The sequence below is a fragment of the Silurus aristotelis genome (assembly GCF_946808225.1).
Source record: "Silurus aristotelis genome assembly, chromosome: 7".
NCBI classification, from domain to species: Eukaryota; Metazoa; Chordata; class Actinopteri; order Siluriformes; family Siluridae; genus Silurus; species Silurus aristotelis.
In genome coordinates, this window is record NC_139580.1 from 5278592 (window position 1) to 5297294 (window position 18703).

The window sequence follows — 18703 nt, forward strand, 5'->3', positions numbered from 1 at the left end:
CCATAGGGTTAACTGTGCTCTATATATTAATATATTATGCAGTTAGAGACTGATATTGTACTGAAGTGTCCCTGAACAAAAACAACTGCATTAGTTAAGATTACAGTCACATGTTCTACTTATTAAGTCATACACAAGAAGGATTTGTTCATTTTAAAACAACTTTTCTTATAACGCAGCATCTCTTTTTTTGGCCCACGCCCTTCAGTTAAGCTCTGTTTTTGGCCCTACATAAGAAAATGCCTGGCCCTTCTGCTCTAAACAGATGTGTAGCAGTTTGGACTGGTTCTCGATGGAGAGGAAAAAGAAAGAAGCACAGCTGTTGCGTTCCAGCCGAAGCGTCTGGTTCTATTTGCTCTGCGGGAGTGAAAACACTTTGGGTTAAGTGGCCAGGTTCTCCGTGACACACCCTTCAGTTTTCAACCTCGCTCCCACACACAGGCTGAAGAGAGGCTGAGATAATCAAAAGGGCAGCTATATAAAAAGCCGCTGCGCATTCGACCAGGCCGCTAACCAGAGATGACCGATAACGCAAAACTACAACCGCCTGTGGAGTACTTCAGCCGCGTTCCTTCCTGTTAGCACTTGAACCGCACGCTGGCAAGAAAAGCGAGAGCGCCGGATTAAAAATAATCACGCGTCCTGTGAGCCTCTGGTCCTGAAATGTGTATGAATGACCACTAAGAAACTGGAGTACCCTTCTGTTAAACCTTTTTTAGCTAATGAGGGAGACGATGACTTCTTTATTTCTGTACCGATACGTTACCATTTCTATAGTAATGACTAATTCAAGCGGTAACACTGTGGTGTGTGTGTGTGTGTGTGTGTTACCAGTTTGAGCTGCAGAAGAAGCAGGTAGACGTCAGACATGTCGGCCAGCACCAGCAGGTGAGTGACGGCTGAGAGAAGAGCGCGAGCCGCTCGCACCATGTTCCCCCTCTTCACTGATGAACATGGGTCCTCGGCAAACTCCCCCGAGGCCTGGCGCATGGAATCTCCTGCAGAGAACACACAGAAAAAATGGTTCGGATCAGGAATTCGAATAAAGAAACAGTGCAAAAAAATTGTATCTAAAAACAAAATCAATAGAGTCCTGGAAAAAACTACCAGGGCACTCTAAAGTGGGCGGGGCATACTTTTATATTTCATCCACAGTGACTAGCCTATCATGTGCGAGATGCAGAAGAGGGCAGACTGCACTTTCCTCCCACTACAAGTCAATTTCAAGCTTGTGTATCTTTCGTTTTACTGAAGCGTTCAAGATCTTCCACGCCAACCAATGCACGAGGTGCTATCAAAAGGTTTCGAGTTTTGTTTATGAGAACGTACTTTATTTATCCAAGTTAACACCCCATCACCTTTAAAATAGTCCCCCTGCACAGCAATACATCCCAGCGTTCCTGCCACTTCTGGAAAGTGTTTTTTTCTAAGCCAAGCACCTTCTGCTAATAACGGCAGATCTCTGCAATGGTGTCAAAATGGCGACACTTGAGCCGGAAGAAGGCGAGGTCTACAGGAAGTCCCGGTGACGGGGTGTGCACGTGGTCAGAATAGCACCAGTTGCACTTGTGTACACTTGACAGTCGGTGCTCCCTGTGACCGTGCGTGCAGTCTTTTGCTGCCCTCTGTTGGCGTGTAATAAATCTAGTCTCGACACCTTTGGATACCACCTCGAACGCCATATCCCCACGGAGCCAATTAGGTGCAGAGAAGCATCGTCATGCTGGAACAGGTTCTCAGAGTTCAAGTGAAGAACATTTTTCATTCTACTGCATCCAAAGACGTCGTACTGTGGTGTGCCTCCAACTTTGCGGTGACGGTTTGTAAAAGAACCACGATCAGGTAGCTCAGCGGTTAAGGCATTGGACTATGCGGCGTCTGGGATTTGATCTCTCGACCTTCAGATCTGAGGTGTCACGACTCACCAGTGCAGACACATGCAGCGAAAACAGATTAAACATCCAGATCATCATGTTAACATGTTCTTATTTCACCAAGCAGAGAAAGAGAAGTGTGTTGATTAAGTCTGGGTTGTTGAACTTCTCTTCCCTGCGGCACTCAGAGCCCCTCCTGAAGAGCTGAATCTGAGGTGTTTAATGAGGTAGAAAGCTCTGCGCTTCTACACCACTGGGTTAGAGTGCTGCAGTTCTGCTAACTAAACCGTCTCATGGAGCGAGCGTCCGGTTTCTGAATTCATTACCACAAGTGAAAGGGTTCTATGGGTCTTTTTGAGAACATTATAAGAATGCACTGTGGTGAGAGCTCGAGCAGCTGGATCATCGTAGAGTTTAGACTTCATTATTAAATATAAAGCTCAAATTTGAACATGTTTCAGTTCTCGGATTCCCCTTAAAAATAGGGGAGGTGGTAGTTTTAGTAGTTTAATGCCTTAGACTTTGGGTCTGTTCACAACCCAGCTGTCACTCCTGGGCCCCTGAGCAAGGCCCCAAGTATGAAGATCAATCCAAGTTGATCAAACCAAGTCACATCTGCCAGATGCCATAAATGTAAAACCAGGTCCTTGAGGGAGATGGAAACTTCTATGCAGTAGAATGATAACCATGTGGAGGAGGTCATCACCACCACAGTCATCATGCTCTGTATACATTCCTGCATAAATATGCAAGAAATAAACCAATGTGTAATATTTCATGCAAATGTATTGGTTACACGCTGCAAATTAAAAAATAAATAAATATATAAAAAACAAAAAATTTATATATATTTATAGATTTAATGTCAAAATTCAGAAACAATGCATTCGGTTGGCAATGCAAATTAAAAGAATTAAATACAATTTTACAATAATAAAAAATAAAAAAATTAAAAGTATTTCAACAAAAGCACGAGAGCGTTTACGTTAGGAAAAAGCTACTTAAATGCTACAAGAGGGTCGTCCTCTTTCGCCTGCTCCCGTTAGGGGCCGTCACAGCGGGAAAATCTGTCTCCATACTCCCCTGTGCTCTACATCTGCCTCTTTTACACCAACTACCTGTATGTCTTCACCACATCCATAAACCTCCTCCTTGGCCTTCCTCCTTTCCTCCTGCCTGTAGGCTCCATCCTCAGCATTCTCCTACAGATATACCCCATGTCCCTCATCGTCTATAAACGAATGTGTAAAGGAAGGGATTTTATTTCCTGCTGGCGAGGCAGGGCGAGTTCTCACACTGCAGAGACCTGGTGCCCTGGTGTAATAAAGCGGCGCTTTAGGGACGAGCTGTGTAAATACGACGCCACCTCCACAAGGTGTGCAGCGATACGCAAAGCTCGCTCCATTCAGCAGCTAAATCCGAACTCGTCCACCCTGAGATCCGGCTAAAGTGGCAAAGAGGGATTTGCTTAGGTGACAATCGGCTGACCGGCGTCTCGTTTTTAATCCCGGACGCGGATAAAAAGCCGAACGCCGCGCCGTGTCTGAGAACAGGCGGACAGAGGTTAACTTATACTCACACCACAGCGCTGCGGAATTCTGAATTCTGATTGGTTTAAGGTCAAGGTGATTCCTTTTTTCTGTATCGAAGCACTCGTTCTACTGTTTTATGGTTTCTATAGCAACAGCTCTTGTACAAAGTGCCACATCATTCAAGCTGAACAACAAAATAAAAGAAGTTTTTGCAGTCTTAGGAGGGATTTGTTTCACACTGGAGACTCATTTCCAAAATGTCAGGTGTTTTTCCACTACAGGAAAGTTTCAGAGCAGAAGAGTCTCTCTTTTTTATAAAGTTTAATGAAAAGATACATAAAAAGGAAAGAAAGAAAGAAAAATAAAGACCCTCTCTGTGATTTCTCAAAAATCACAGGAATGCACTGTATTGCCAAAAGTTTGTGGACACCTGACCAGTAGTTTGGTAGGATTTTTTTTTTTTTTTTTTAACATCCAATGCCACATTTAGTCTCCAATTGCCGTTATAAGAACCTCCACTCTTCTGGGAAGATGTTCCACTAGATTTTGGTGTGCGTTTGTGGAGATTCAAGCAGCCATTAGTGTGTTAGTAAGACTTGGGATACTGATGTGGGTGAGGAGGACCGGGGTGCAGTCAGCGTTTACATTCATCCCAGATGTGTTCAATAGGGTTCATCGATCTATAGCAGGAGATCTTCCATTTTCAAACCCATGTGAAGCAGATCTTCATGGAGCCGACTGTGTACACAATGCTGGAACACGTTTGGGTCTCCTAGTTCAAGTGAAGAGAAAGATTTCATGCTACAGCATCTAAAGACGTCCTGTACAATTGTGTGTCTCGAACTTTGTGGTAGTAGTTTGGGGAAGAACCACATGGGACTAGAAAATTCAGGCGTCCCAATACTTTTATCTGCATATTGTATCAGGCAGAAATAAGCAAAATCAAAGAAAAGCTTCAGGTCAGTCTTTGAACAAGAATTTTTTTTAAAGTAAAATCACACTGGCCTTGAGCTAAAAGTGTGTCCAAGGCAGCTATTAAGGTAATCAAAAAGAAAAGGGGGAAAATCAATGAACACTTTTACTCTACTCTCATATTCCGTCGATACCAAACCGCAAAAACCTCTAAACCAAAAGCTCTAGAATACCAGACTGAGATCTCTCTGAAATACAATGTGCAAAAATCAATCAGGGGAGCATTTTAATTAAACAAAAAACAAACAACCACCAGCCTTTCATTTCCATTCACAGTTATAAAAACGAGACACGAACACGCTCACGATTTGTGAACAGGAAGTGAATATGGCACTGAAAACACACGGCACTTAAACAGCTTTATTTCCATCACACACACGATGTCCTCTGTGCTAATTGGTTACAGTTCACCTTAAGCAAACGAGCTGTTATTTATTTATTTTAAGCAGAACTTATTAAGAGAACACCTTTAAGCACTGACTAGATCATCAAAACAAGGAGGAAAAGAAAACACCACGGTTCTAGCTTTTTAAACAGTTTTAGTGATAAAAGCCGGTGGAGAATCGTCCTCTCAGCCGACGCATTAATACACGCAAACTAAAGCGTGTGAACATATTTACCTGCAGCAATCCTTTGTATCAGAGATTCTCAAAGTTTTGTCCTTGGTTTAAAATAAATGGCAACCCACGTAATTAACACCATTATTCTCCGTGAGGTCAAAAGAATCCGGACACCAGGCCTGTAAAGCCAGCTCTATGTGGGTCAGAGAGGAAGATCTCCTTTTCTGGAGCTCTGAGCTTCATCCTCACTTAAAACCTTGTGTGAATGTGAACATTGACTGCACCCCAGGCTTCCTCACCTACATCAGTACCTGAAATATTAAAATCACCACAACATGGGGAGGTGGTATCTTAACAGGGATTGGACTTTGATTTGAGCGTATGGCCTTCAAATCCACATCAAGCTGCTCAGTTGAATGAATGAGATGACCAAGTCACTCTGGATAAGGGTGTCTGCAAAATGGCATAAATGTAAGAAAAATAAAAGTTCTGAACAAGCACAATGATAAATCTAGTGGAACTTCAGAAGAGTGAAGGTCATAACAGTAAATGAGAAGTAAATGTGGAATGGGATGCTCATATATATATATATATAAAAAATAAAATCCCCACAAATTCTACAATTATTATAATTATATGCATGATCGAGTATCATGACTGGAGTAAGTAAATTCTGCGATCATGATGTTTTAAAATTCTGCTGTGTCGATGCTGGACACACACATGACAAGCTTTCACTCTAAAGAAAAGGTCATGATGAACAGGAGCTGCAGATTACTGAGCATTGGGGACAGTAAGATTCACTGATTCGCATCAGTGCATCGGAATAAACATTAACGTGTAAGTGTTTATCGTATACAAGAGTCACAACGCATATATCCATTTAAAATAAATAATAATTAGTAGACGTGCTCTAATTTTATTATTTAAAAAGTGAGAATGTGAGCAATGTTTCAGATTGATTTCTCGTCTCTAAACTGTTTCTCGAGCTCGTTCTGAGCATGAATGGATGCCATTGACCATCCTTTTTTATTTCGAGGAGGGTGGTAACAGTGATTGGAAAAAAATCATCACAAACCCTGCTTTCACCCCCCAACATGCCCCAGGTGTATCATCCCATACTGATTTAATCATTCAGTAGCAGTCACACAGTAAACCACACCCCTAATCTACAGAGTTTAACCCTGGGTGGATAAAACAATCCCGTGGAGATCTTTTCTCTTCAGGAGCCAGGATCGATACGGCCATTTTCCCCCGAGCCCGATAGGATCTGAGAGTCTTTAATAAACTCGTGTACATCTCTCGTCCTGATGAAAGCCCTGGGCAGGCCGTGAAAGTCGCAGTAAAGCGCCGCGCGTGGTCTGATCTCGCCCCCCCGGGTGTAGCGGCGCGTTATCATCGAGTTTCCATTATAACGCCTCTACAGTATCGAGAGGCTTTTACTCGTCCATTAAAACACAAATTGAGGCCTTGACGTCGCTCCAAACATGAGAAGCGGTTCGCCGCTGACCGTCTATTAAATTAAGATTTCAATTAAAGTGATTCATCGAGATCGCGTACGAGTTACGCAACGATCAGTTAGAGGACACGCCGTACATCGTCACGGAGACTCGGAGATAAGGAGAAACTTAAAATAAAAAAGCCATTAAATTATATCTAAAAGTGTCAGAAATGATAAACGCTTATCTTGAGTGCTCAGAAGGATTCGGTTTTTTTTTTTTTACCTTTCTTCATCACAGGAAACAAAAGCGGTTCTTATGATATGATTATCTCAAACCCTTTACAATCTTGGAGGTGCGTTCATTCGAGTTTATAGCCGGTACGCAGGTATACAAAGCTGTATAAACTCTATTCCGATGCCATTCGAAAGACAATTTTATCCAGAGTGACATTTATTTCATTTATACAACTGAGCAGGGGAGGGTTAGGGGCCTTACACAAGGGCCCCGAGCTTCCGATCAGAGGCTGAACATCTGAAAATATTCATGTATTTTTATTGTCTTTTACATTTCTTTTTTTTATTTCTTTTTTTAAAACACCAACCACTGCATTAATTCCCTGAATTAAAAAAAAACAAAACAATAAAATGAATATCAAAATAATTAACAAATGTTAATAATAATAATAAATAAAAAAGATTTTAAAAAGTCTAATTTATTATTGTTTTATTTATTATAATCTTGTTTTATCAACTAACCCCATGTATATCTCCTAGAAATGTTTGAGTAATATTTTTTAAGCCAAAAAAGATCAGCTACAACTATCCAAAAAGATGCACCTAAAAATGATAATGAACAAATTTATGTGCACTAAAACACACACATTCTTCAACTTTATATCCTCTTTATCTCTGTAAAGCTGCACTGAGCCCTATACAGATAAAAATCAACATAAAGAATATAATCCAGACTTTTCTTCTTTGATATCACACGAGACACACAAAAAACCCTATTTGATAGGCTCGTGAACAATCTCGAATGTCAACCAGCCGAAGATAAGGATCCAGATCCCTGGACCTGGCGTTCGTGTTCTACTTAACACAGCACTGTGGTGAATGAGCGTTGTCTCAGCAGCCGCTGATATGATCCTGAATACGCAGTATGATCAGAAGACCGCAAGCCTACCTTATCTGCTGTATCTTCAGCGTGCTGACCTTTACGGAGAGAAATCGAGGCTTCGCGCAGCCCATGACAAATGACATGCCTTTATCCCGGCGTGCCGAGGTACATAACGCTCGACCCCGGGCTGTACTTCATAACAGCTATTATGAAACAGGGCTGTAGGACTTTAGAGAGTTCTTACTTATACTCTGTGTTCTGAACAAGAGAGAGAACTTTATTCTAACCAGACTATAAACGCAAGCATGGCCCCTCGCACGGCTGGATTCCAAACTGATGGGAGCTTCCCAAATCGGATCTCGCACAGGGCGTCGGAGCAGACTGCTGGAGTGCTCGATACACGCTTGGTGTGGCCGACGCCGCCCGGTAACTCGCACTGGGGCGCGAGTTACCCCCAGTGCGAGTTAAAGTTGTATAAATAAACATAAGTTTGTTTTCTTGCTGAGATTCAAAATTAAACACTTCCTCATCTGGGTGGACACCAAATGTCCCTTCATTCAACTAAAGTAAAAGTAAAGGTGATTTAAACTAGATTTAAACATCATTCTTTCTTCGCACGTCCCAGTGACTGTAGAAAGCCGGGGTCAGAGCGCAGGGTCAGCCATGATACAGCACCCCTGGAGAACAGAGGGTTAAGGGCCTTGCTCAAGGACTCAAGAGTGGCAGCTTGGTGATACCTGGGCTTGGACCCCCGACGTTCTGATCAGTAACCCAGAGCCTTAACCGCTGAGCTCCACTCTCCAATCACTCCACTAGTTTACCACACAATACCGATCAGGTTATCCATTTTAAAACCAGGTAAACAAATCAACAGTTTTATGGACCGGGACTAAAACTATTGCTGTAAACACTGCTGAATAACGGTTTAATATTTCTATCAAACCTGCAGGTGAAAAATAAAGCTGCAAAGAGCGAAAACAAAGCAGGTGCTTCGACAACAACGAGGATGTAACGCAGAAACACTGGATGAAAGAGACGGATCTACGGTAGGAAGTCAAATTCCGATTCATATCTGTGGTGCATTTTCAGATCACATCCCGACTCTCGATATCATCCGACCGTGACAGCTAGGGTCAGACGAGGTCAGCCTCTTAAACACGCCGTTGACGTGCGAGTCCCTTAAATGACAAGATTGGCACACAGGACCGGCCTGTGAGCAGCGATAAGGAAATCTGCTGCACTCGTACTGATCCTCTGCTGCACATCATGACCGTATACGAGGAAGAGTATTAAACTTCCTGATATAGGCACTGTGTAAATACTTTATGAAGAACACAACCGGAAACTGATTACGATGTGCAACTGCCACAAGTTAACAAACGGTCAGGAATGAACCTGCGGTGTTCCAACTTCAGCACGACTACGATTACTCTTAATGTAGATTAAAAATAAAAAAATAAAACTAAATTAATTACCTCCAATAGCAGCTTAAACATTCGGACACAAATCAGGGTTCTACGAATGTTATTTCCATAGTAACTGCTCGTTACAATACAGTGTAAAGCCTATAAAGCGCTATAAAGATCTGCTGTACATGGGTTGGAGTGGAAGATCTCCTGCTATAGAGCTCCAACCCTATTAAACACCTTTGGGATTGACTGGAACGCTGACTGCACCACAGGCTTCCTCACCTCACCTACATCAGTACCACACACACTTGTGGCTAAAGAAATCTTCACAAAATCTAGTGGAACATCTTTCCAGAAGGGGAGGATATTATTCTAACAGCAAATGAAAATTAAATGGGTTGTCCCACACTAACACCTCATTAGCGCCAGCAGCTGTGTATGGAAGTCAGCGTTGCGTGAACGTGATCAGTGTACGGAGCGATGGAAAAAAATACAAATAAAGAGAAAGAGGTAAAGTGCAGAAAGCTCTGTTGCTCCACAGTCACCTAGAGTCGATCTGCATTGTTTAAAAACACAGACACACAGACACAGACACACAGACACACAGACACACAGACACACAGACACACAGACACACAGACACACAGACACACAGACACACAGACACACAGACACACAGAGACGCGGGATCTCGGGCACTGTGCCTTAGTCGCAATGCATTAAAATCAACAGGCTTTTCAGATATTCATAGCAAACAAGCCAGCAGCAAAACAGGGAGCAGGTGAAGTTGAGGCAACCATCTCACTTAACCCTTCCTCCTCCTCCTCCTCCTCCTCCTCCTCCCGCTGCATGTGAAGGGAAAAAGTGCGCAGCATGAAATGATGCAATAACCAAAGGCGGCGCCACTAAGAAAGCGGTGCGACCGGTTTGAGGCTTAAAACAGCCTCCGTTCACGTCCGTGCGAGCAGCACTGGAATAAACGTGCCAGGAAGAACCGAAAGGGGAAGAGCGATACCAGAGAACCAATTTTGCTTCCCACCAAAAAAAAAAAAAGAAACAGAAAAAAAAAAAACCTTACAGCAGAACTTTTACCGGTTCTCCCAGGAACTCTCAACGGTTTCTTTGTAGTAACACATGAAAATGTTTCATGGGCCCAAATGATCCCTCCAAGAAAACAACCATATAATCATCACTACAGATCACTGAACTCATTGTTTTAACACGAGCCGTGATCTGGTTCACACTCTGAAGCGAGAACCTCCACATGATTAAAGATTCACTGGAATTTAATTTACACTTTGTGGCTGAACAGGTGAAATGATTTCCACATAAAATGTTTCTGAATCCAGCCACCGGAGGCACTGTGTAAATTCGGGGGGGATTTTTGAACCAGATCAGATAGTTCTGGGGCGTCATGAGGAACCACCCCCCAACGAGGAGCGTTCATAGACGCAAACATCAAAGAAGCCCGTACCTTGCTTGCGGACGTCCTCCACGGCGGCGGTGAGCTCCTCTTTGAGAAACTGGCTATCCTTGGCGATCTTCTCTCCTTTCTCCAGAAAGTTCTGCGTGGCGCTTTCCACCGAGGCGGCCAGGACGTGCGCCTTCTTAGAGCGGCCCTTCTTTTTGTTGGATGGACCTTTGTTGCTCGAGTTCACCAGAGTCGTCACCTAGATGTTAAAATCAAATGAGTATAAATAACAGGTTGGGGGGTGGGGGGGGGGTTAATAGTTATATTCGCGTTCATGTGAATAATTCACATGAACGCGTGCATTTTCCTTCACCTGGGTGACGAGCGGCTCCAGGAGTCTTTCCACAGCCAGGGTGCGGATCTCCAGGCTCTTGGGATCCCATTTGAAGTTGATGTTGGGGGTGTTAATGGCCGTCATGTTCGCAGCGGGTCTGTGAATGGGAGCGATGTAAAAATAATATTACTAGAAAAACCATTGGATGGAAAAAAGAATCCATAGCAGCAGGAAGAGGCTAATGCTAGCACTATGGATTCTTTAGCATTATGTCCAGCTTCAGGAATTTCTCCTAAAACTAAAAAATCCTGACACGTCCACATATCGAGGGAGTGAATTAATGAAGGATAGAAGGAATGAAGATATTTGTTACAGTATGTTGAAATAAGAACAGTTAAGATCATATCTTTACCAAATTTTATAATCAGATGCAACACCTTTTTTACCCAAATAGGGTCTAAAACTTGTAAACTAATTTATCAATTTATTTAATGTTATTTAATCAATTTAGTTTATGCCTATTTAATCAATAAAAAATTGTATTGCATTAATTAGCTTTTTTCTATTTAATTTTTATTTTCTGTATTATTTAACAAAGCAGGCACTTTATTTTTAATTGTTTTAAAAAGTAAACTGTTCAAATGTTATGTTAATAATAAACGACAAGCAATTTTACGCTTTGCATTTCTTCCCCCAAACCGTAATGAAACGTCTGGACCTTTAACAGCTTCACTTCGTCGTCAGGGAACCACCACGACTGGGCTCGGCACTGACGTCTTTAAAACGCTTACACCGTTCTTACTGCCTCTGAGCGGCTCATCACCGCATCTAGTCTTCTGTAGATATCTGCAGGTTTAACGTCCGTGCACGCAAGACTGTTAAGACTGTTGTCTGCCATCATGACCCGACGGTCTCTGGACTGCCCACGACACGTGTGACCCCAATCAGTAACCGGACACACTTACTACTCCGTGTAGCACCGCCAAACTAGCATCCGTTTTTATAGCTGTACAATTAAAAGTCCTGTTTTGAGAACTGTGAGATCAGTGACTGTTCTCAATAAACTCTCTCAAGTCACACAAACTTCTCAGAATGTGCTTTCACTCTTCGTCATTGCAGGAACAGGGTCATAGCTTTGCCACGTGTTTCAGCATATGCTAAAAGTTAAAAAGCACAACGTAACGCTCCGTGTGCGGTCTTTTTAAAATATTAATCGATGGCGTTTTCTCAAATAATCTCGATGCCCTCTTGGTGAAACCCTCGTGGCACAAAGCACACAAGGGGCTTCTTCAGTCCAAGGTCACAGCGGAGCCGGATTGGCCCTAAAGCTTGCATCGAATCCTCAAACTAGACACGGGGGACTCCATCATCATTTGTGTCGACCTTCACTGTCCGCTTTTCGATTCTGCCCCTGGCGTGCTATCGATCGGCCATCGTGTAGAGGGTGGGCTTTAATCGGGAACACAGAGTGGTTTAGGGAGTGTAGGTGAACGAGTGAATACGCTTCTCTTTCGGAACTCGCACGTGTACACAGACGCATGCCAAAGGTGGCGTTCGCGTACGGCACGCTTCAACACGTCAAACTTAACCGCTCAGCGATTTAATGAACCGCAACAAACTGTTTCTTTTGAATAGTTTCAGCTGGTTTTTTTTACACTGAGCCGAGTCTTAATTCATTTAATCTACAGAAGACTGACCTTAAAAAAAGAAAAAAAACACACCACGCTACTGAAAGATTTAATAAATAAATGAGTGGGAATAATCGAGATTTAAATAAATATTTTCCTATAACTTCCTCTCTGAGTGAACTGCAGCAGGACTTTTTGAAAAACACTATTTTTATTCTGATGTAAAAATGGCTTTTAAAGGCACTGAATGGTTTTAGTTCTCACTGATATTCTTGTGTTCAATTTCACCAATTAAAATGTAAATTTTTCTTAAAAAGAAATAAATGATTTGTTGATTTTAAGAGAATCGTCTTATTTTCTCTTCTTTAGTGTTGCTCTTTAATAAAGAACCATTAATCCGATTACTCGATAAAATAAATCCTTAGAACACTTAAAAAAAAAAAAAAAAAAAAAAAAAAAAAAGATTTGAAAGGGTATAATTGACCCGATACACATGTATCCAACAACACCACAGTCACAGACCTGGGAAAGAAATTCCATAGCTTTACTGGCATTCCGTGGCTATAGCTCTGTTTATCAGCAATCTGTACAACAAGACTCACAATGTAGTGCTGCTATCAACAACAAATCTCACTACTGATATCATACCACACACAACACCAACCCTGAACCTCCACATCAAACTTTCAAATCTAAAATCATCCAAACCCTAAACCTACACATCCAACCATCAAATCTCCTCATCCAACCAGTCACCTGAAGGATAAACACCAACCCGAAACCCCCACCCACATCTAACCTTCAAATCTCCTCATCCAACCAGTCACCTGAAGGATAAACACCAACCCTAAACCCCCACATCCAACCTTCAAATCTCCTCATCCAACCAGTCACCTGAGGACAAACACCAACCCTGAACCTCCACATCAAACCTTAAAATCTAAAATCATCCAACCCTAAACCTCCACATCCAACCATCAAATCTCCTCATCCAACCAGTCACCTGAGGACAAACACCAACCCTGAATCTCCACATCCAACCTTCAAATCTCCTCATCCAACCAGTCACCTGAGGACAAACACCAACCCTGAATCTCCAAATCCAACCTTCAAATCTCCTCATCCAACCAGTCACCTGAGGACAAACACCAACCCTAAACCTACACATCCAACCTTCAAATCTCCTCATACAACCAGTCACCTGAGGACAAACACCAACCCTAAACCTCCACATCCAACCATCAAATCTCCTCATCCAACCAGTCACCTGAAGGATAAACACCAACCCTAAACCCCCACATCCAACCTTCAAATCTCCTCATCCAACCAGTCACCTGAGGACAAACACCAACCCTGAACCTCCACATCAAACCTTAAAATCTAAAATCATCCAACCTTAAACCTCCACATCCAACCATCAAATCTCCTCATCCAACCAGTCACCTGAAGGGTAAACACCAACCCTAAACACCCACATCCAACCTTCAAATCTCCTCATCCAACCAGTCACCTGAGGACAAACACCAACCCTAAACCTCCACATCCAACCTTCAAATCTCCTCATACAACCAGTCACCTGAGGACAAACACCAACCCTGAACCTCCACATCCAACCTTCAAATCTAAAATCATCCAACCCTAAACCTCCACATCCAACCATCAAATCTCCTCATCCAACCAGTCACCTGAAGGGTAAACACCAACCCTAAACCCCCACATCCAACCTTCAAATCTAAAATCATCCAACCCTAAACCTCCACATCCAACCTTCAAATCTCCTCATCCAACCAGTCACCTGAGGACAAACACCAACCCTGAACCTCCACATCAAACCTTAAAATCTAAAATCATCCAACCCTAAACCTCCACATCCAACCATCAAATCTCCTCATCCAACCAGTCACCTGAGGACAAACACCAACCCTGAATCTCCACATCCAACCTTCAAATCTCCTCATCCAACCAGTCACCTGAGGACAAACACCAACCCTGAATCTCCACATCCAACCTTCAAATCTCCTCATCCAACCAGTCACCTGAGGACAAACACCAACCCTGAATCTCCAAATCCAACCTTCAAATCTCCTCATCCAACCAGTCACCTGAAGGACAAACACCAACCCTAAACCTTCACATCCAACCTTCAAATCTCCTTGTCCAACCATCACCTGAGGACAATCCCCATTCCAAAGTCTCAACTTCCACCAAATCATCTGAGGACAAACCCCCTAACCACAATCCCTCAAATCTCACTTCCCAATCAATGATCTAATGCAAGACATTATTTGGGGAGGAGGGAGAGGTGGTATCTTACTGGATTTAACACATTGGCCTTTTGGTTCAAGTCCCAGTCACACTAAAATCTGCCACTGCTGGGCCCCTGATACACGGCTCCAGATAGTTGCTCTGTTGTATGAACGAGATAAATGCAAGTCTCTCTGGATACGGATGTGAACACTTACATCTCACCTGCAGATCCAATTCTTCATTCAGTCTAGGATTCCACAAGTGTACTACCAAAAAAGGACAAAAATAAACTTCTAAAGCACTTTCAAGAGTACGAATTGTCCCTATGGTGCACCTACACAGGGCTCAGATAAAGATCTGGCAGAAGCCCATTACTCAAACCCTTTCTGCGGCTCAGTTTTGTGCTTCTTCTCGCCTCGATCTGGGATTGAAACAAACAGAACACACGAGAGACTCCATGTGTGGCGGTGCCCCACTATTGCGCATGCGCAAACTTGTAACCAAGTAACCTTAGCTAGTTACTTTGTAATGCTAGTCAGCGTTGGATTAAATAAATGTTCAAAAAGTAGCGATTTAATATATAGATTCATTTAATATCAATGTATCTTTGATAAAGTCTATTTAAAGTCAGGAAAAAAATTGTTTTGAAAGTTTATAAATTATATAATATATATATATATATATTTTAATCCCAGCGCGAGCCCATGACCTCCCCCCCCCCCACCCTGGCATTCCCAAAACAACATTAAATTATAAATACTTTCCCGTTCCAAACTTTAATAAATACAACTCTAAAAACACAGAACAAAGCTATAACTGAAGAAAGAGAGAGTTTTAACATTATAAACTTACCCAGAAAATAACCCAAACCACTTCTTCAAAATGGAGGATAAAAAATTCCCGTCCTGCCGAAAAACTTCCCCCTTACAGATTTCCCTAAAATAAACTCAGCCTCAGCGCCACTCAGGAAGGAGAAATAAACTCCCAGATGTTGGTCTCTGTGCGGTGTGGAAGTGGAGAGATGGTAAAAATGGAGCAGTGTGAGTTTGAGTTGTTTCTCCGAGTTTCACTCCGCTATCGGTTTTTCCCCTCAGTGTACTGGGATGAGCCCCGGGACCAGGTTGCCAGATTGCTTTAAACAACCCTCTTTTATACTAACGCTGTTAAGTTTGTAGTTGCCAGATCGTCATTTTAGATAGATAGATAGATAGATAGATAGATAGATAGATAGATAGATAGATAGATAGATAGATAGATAGATAGATAGATAGATAGATAGATAGATAGATAGATAGATAGATAGATAGATAGATAGATAGATAGATAGATAGATAGATAGATAGATAGGTGGGTGGTTAGATGATAGATAGATAGATAGATAGATAGATAGATAGATAGATAGATAGATAGATAGATAGATAGATAGATAGATAGATAGATAGATAGATAGATAGATAGATAGATAGATAGATAGCATCAACCAGAAATATAAATTGTCACAAATGGATGGATGGATGGATGGATGGATGGATGGATGGATGGATGGATAGATGGATGGATCTCATAGATAGATAGATAGATAGATAGATAGATAGATAGATAGATAGATAGATAGATAGATAGATAGATAGGTGGGTGGTTAGATGATAGATAGATAGATAGATAGATAGATAGATAGATAGATAGATAGATAGATAGATAGATAGATAGATAGATAGATAGATAGATAGATAGATAGATAGATAGCATCAACCAGAAATATAAATTGTCACAAATGGATGGATGGATGGATGGATGGATGGATGGATGGATGGATGGATCTCATAGATAGATAGATAGATAGATAGATAGATAGATAGATAGATAGATAGATAGATAGATAGATAGATAGATAGATAGATAGATAGATAGATAGATAGCATCAACCAGAAATATAAATTGTCACAAATGGATGGATGGATGGATGGATGGATGGATGGATGGATGGATGGATGGATGGATGGATAGATGGATGGATCTCATAGATAGATAGATAGATAGATAGATAGATAGATAGATAGATAGATAGATAGATAGATAGATAGCATCAACCAGAAATATAAATTGTCACAAATGGATGGATGGATCTCATAGATAGATAGATAGATAGATAGATAGATAGATAGATAGATAGATAGATAGATAGATAGATAGATAGATAGATAGATAGATAGATAGATAGATAGATAGCATCAACCAGAAATATAAATTGTCACAAATGGATGGATGGATGGATAGATAGATAGATAGATAGATAGATAGATAGATAGATAGATAGATAGATAGATAGATAGATAGATAGATAGATAGATAGATAGATAGATAGATAGATAGATAGCATCAACCAGAAATATAAATTGTCACAAATGGATGGATGGATGGATGGATAGATAGATAGATAGATAGATAGATAGATAGATAGATAGATAGATAGATAGATAGATAGATAGATAGATAGATAGATAGATAGATAGATAGATAGATAGATAGCATCAACCAGAAATATAAATTGTCACAAATGGATGGATGGATCTCATAGATAGATAGATAGATAGATAGATAGATAGATAGATAGATAGATAGATAGATAGATAGATAGATAGATAGATAGATAGATAGATAGATAGATAGATAGATAGATAGATAGATAGATAGATAGCATCAACCAGAAATATAAATTGTCACAAATGGATGGATGGATGGATAGATAGATAGATAGATAGATAGATAGATAGATAGATAGATAGATAGATAGATAGATAGATAGATAGATAGATAGATAGATAGATAGATAGATAGATAGATAGATAGATAGATAGATAGATAGATAGATAGATAGCATCAACCAGAAATATAAATTGTCACAAATGGATGGATGGATCTCATAGATAGATAGATAGATAGATAGATAGATAGATAGATAGATAGATAGATAGATAGATAGATAGATAGATAGATAGATAGATAGATAGATAGATAGATAGATAGATAGATAGATAGATAGATAGATAGATAGATAGCATCAACCAGAAATATAAATTGTCACAAATGGATGGATGGATGGATGGATGGATAGATAGATAGATAGATAGATAGATAGATAGATAGATAGATAGATAGATAGATAGATAGATAGATAGATAGATAGATAGATAGATAGATAGATAGATAGATAGATGTGTAAACTGAGACGTGACAAGTGCAGATAAATATGCATATATATGTAAAGCATGTAATGTAAATAAGAAAATATGTACAGCCAACAAATATAAAGGGTATAGCAGTGAAAAATGTGCAGAAGATATTGAATAAGTTCAACACATAAATATAAAGACTCTGAAGATCCATGAAGTTTCTGAGCAACTGAAGAACTTTGAGGATGAGTTTGGACTGTAATTAATATAAACAGTCTGCTACAATGGGCTCAGGACCACAGAACAGGTGCACAAACAGGTCTGTATTTAAGCACCAATCACTGAACTGTTTACCTCCACAATGATGGAACTGTAATGAATGGACATTTGTGTTGAAGATGAGGACGGGTTATCTTTAGAGTCTGGTTCCTCTCAAGGTTTCTTACTCATGCCATCTCAGGGAGTTTTTCTTTGCCACAGTCGCCACCGGCTCACTCATCAGGGACAAACTTATAAGTGACTCTCCTTATGATTCTCCTGTTTCAAGGGGAATTGTACATGTACTGTACTGAAAACACAAATTGTGAATTACTTGTCAGAAATGTTTGATTTACTACTTTAAATGAATAATAAAATAATAAAATAGTTCCCAATAAGATCCCAATATCCCCAAGCTCTTGGGGCCCTTGAGCCAGGCCCTGCACTTTTCCCCCAGCTTCCTTACATCGCTGGGAAATGCAAAGAAAGAAATTCAATTTGCTGTAATGTACATGTGACAAGTAAAAGCATCCATCTATCTATATAATGCTAAAGGTGGTTGAAAGTCAATTAATGGCAGACTGAAATGTCTTAAACTTGGCTTGACATGATACCAGGTCTCTAATGAAAATCAGAAATCGTAATAAAATCTCCTGTAAACACAGGACACATGCGTAAAGGATGGCAGGTCAGGGGATAGATACAATTATACTACAGACCAAGACTAAAACCCTGACATTAATGCTC

General features: G+C 40.9%; 1 protein-coding gene and 1 long non-coding RNA gene across 4 annotated transcripts in view; both read right to left on the reverse strand.

Annotated features, from left to right (window-relative positions):
- Positions 1 to 15659, reverse strand: part of ctnna1 (catenin (cadherin-associated protein), alpha 1) — a 98783-nt gene extending 83124 nt beyond the window's left edge. The window contains exons 1-4 of one of the 2 annotated variants that reach the window (XM_083546972.1): positions 15378 to 15659; positions 10690 to 10807; positions 10380 to 10575; positions 832 to 998 (exon numbers count right to left, since the gene is read on the reverse strand). In XM_083546972.1, coding sequence (XP_083403098.1) covers positions 832 to 998; positions 10380 to 10575; positions 10690 to 10794 — 468 coding nt within the window. In that variant the 5' untranslated portion in view covers positions 10795 to 10807; positions 15378 to 15659. Of the gene's footprint in view, positions 1 to 831; positions 999 to 10379; positions 10576 to 10689; positions 10808 to 14740; positions 14997 to 15377 lie in introns of those variants that run through there. The other variant, XM_083546973.1, reaches the window with a different exon arrangement.
- The window catches only part of LOC310729170, a 226618-nt gene that overhangs the window by 189045 nt on the left and 18870 nt on the right, over positions 1 to 18703 (reverse strand). The window lies entirely within an intron of this gene.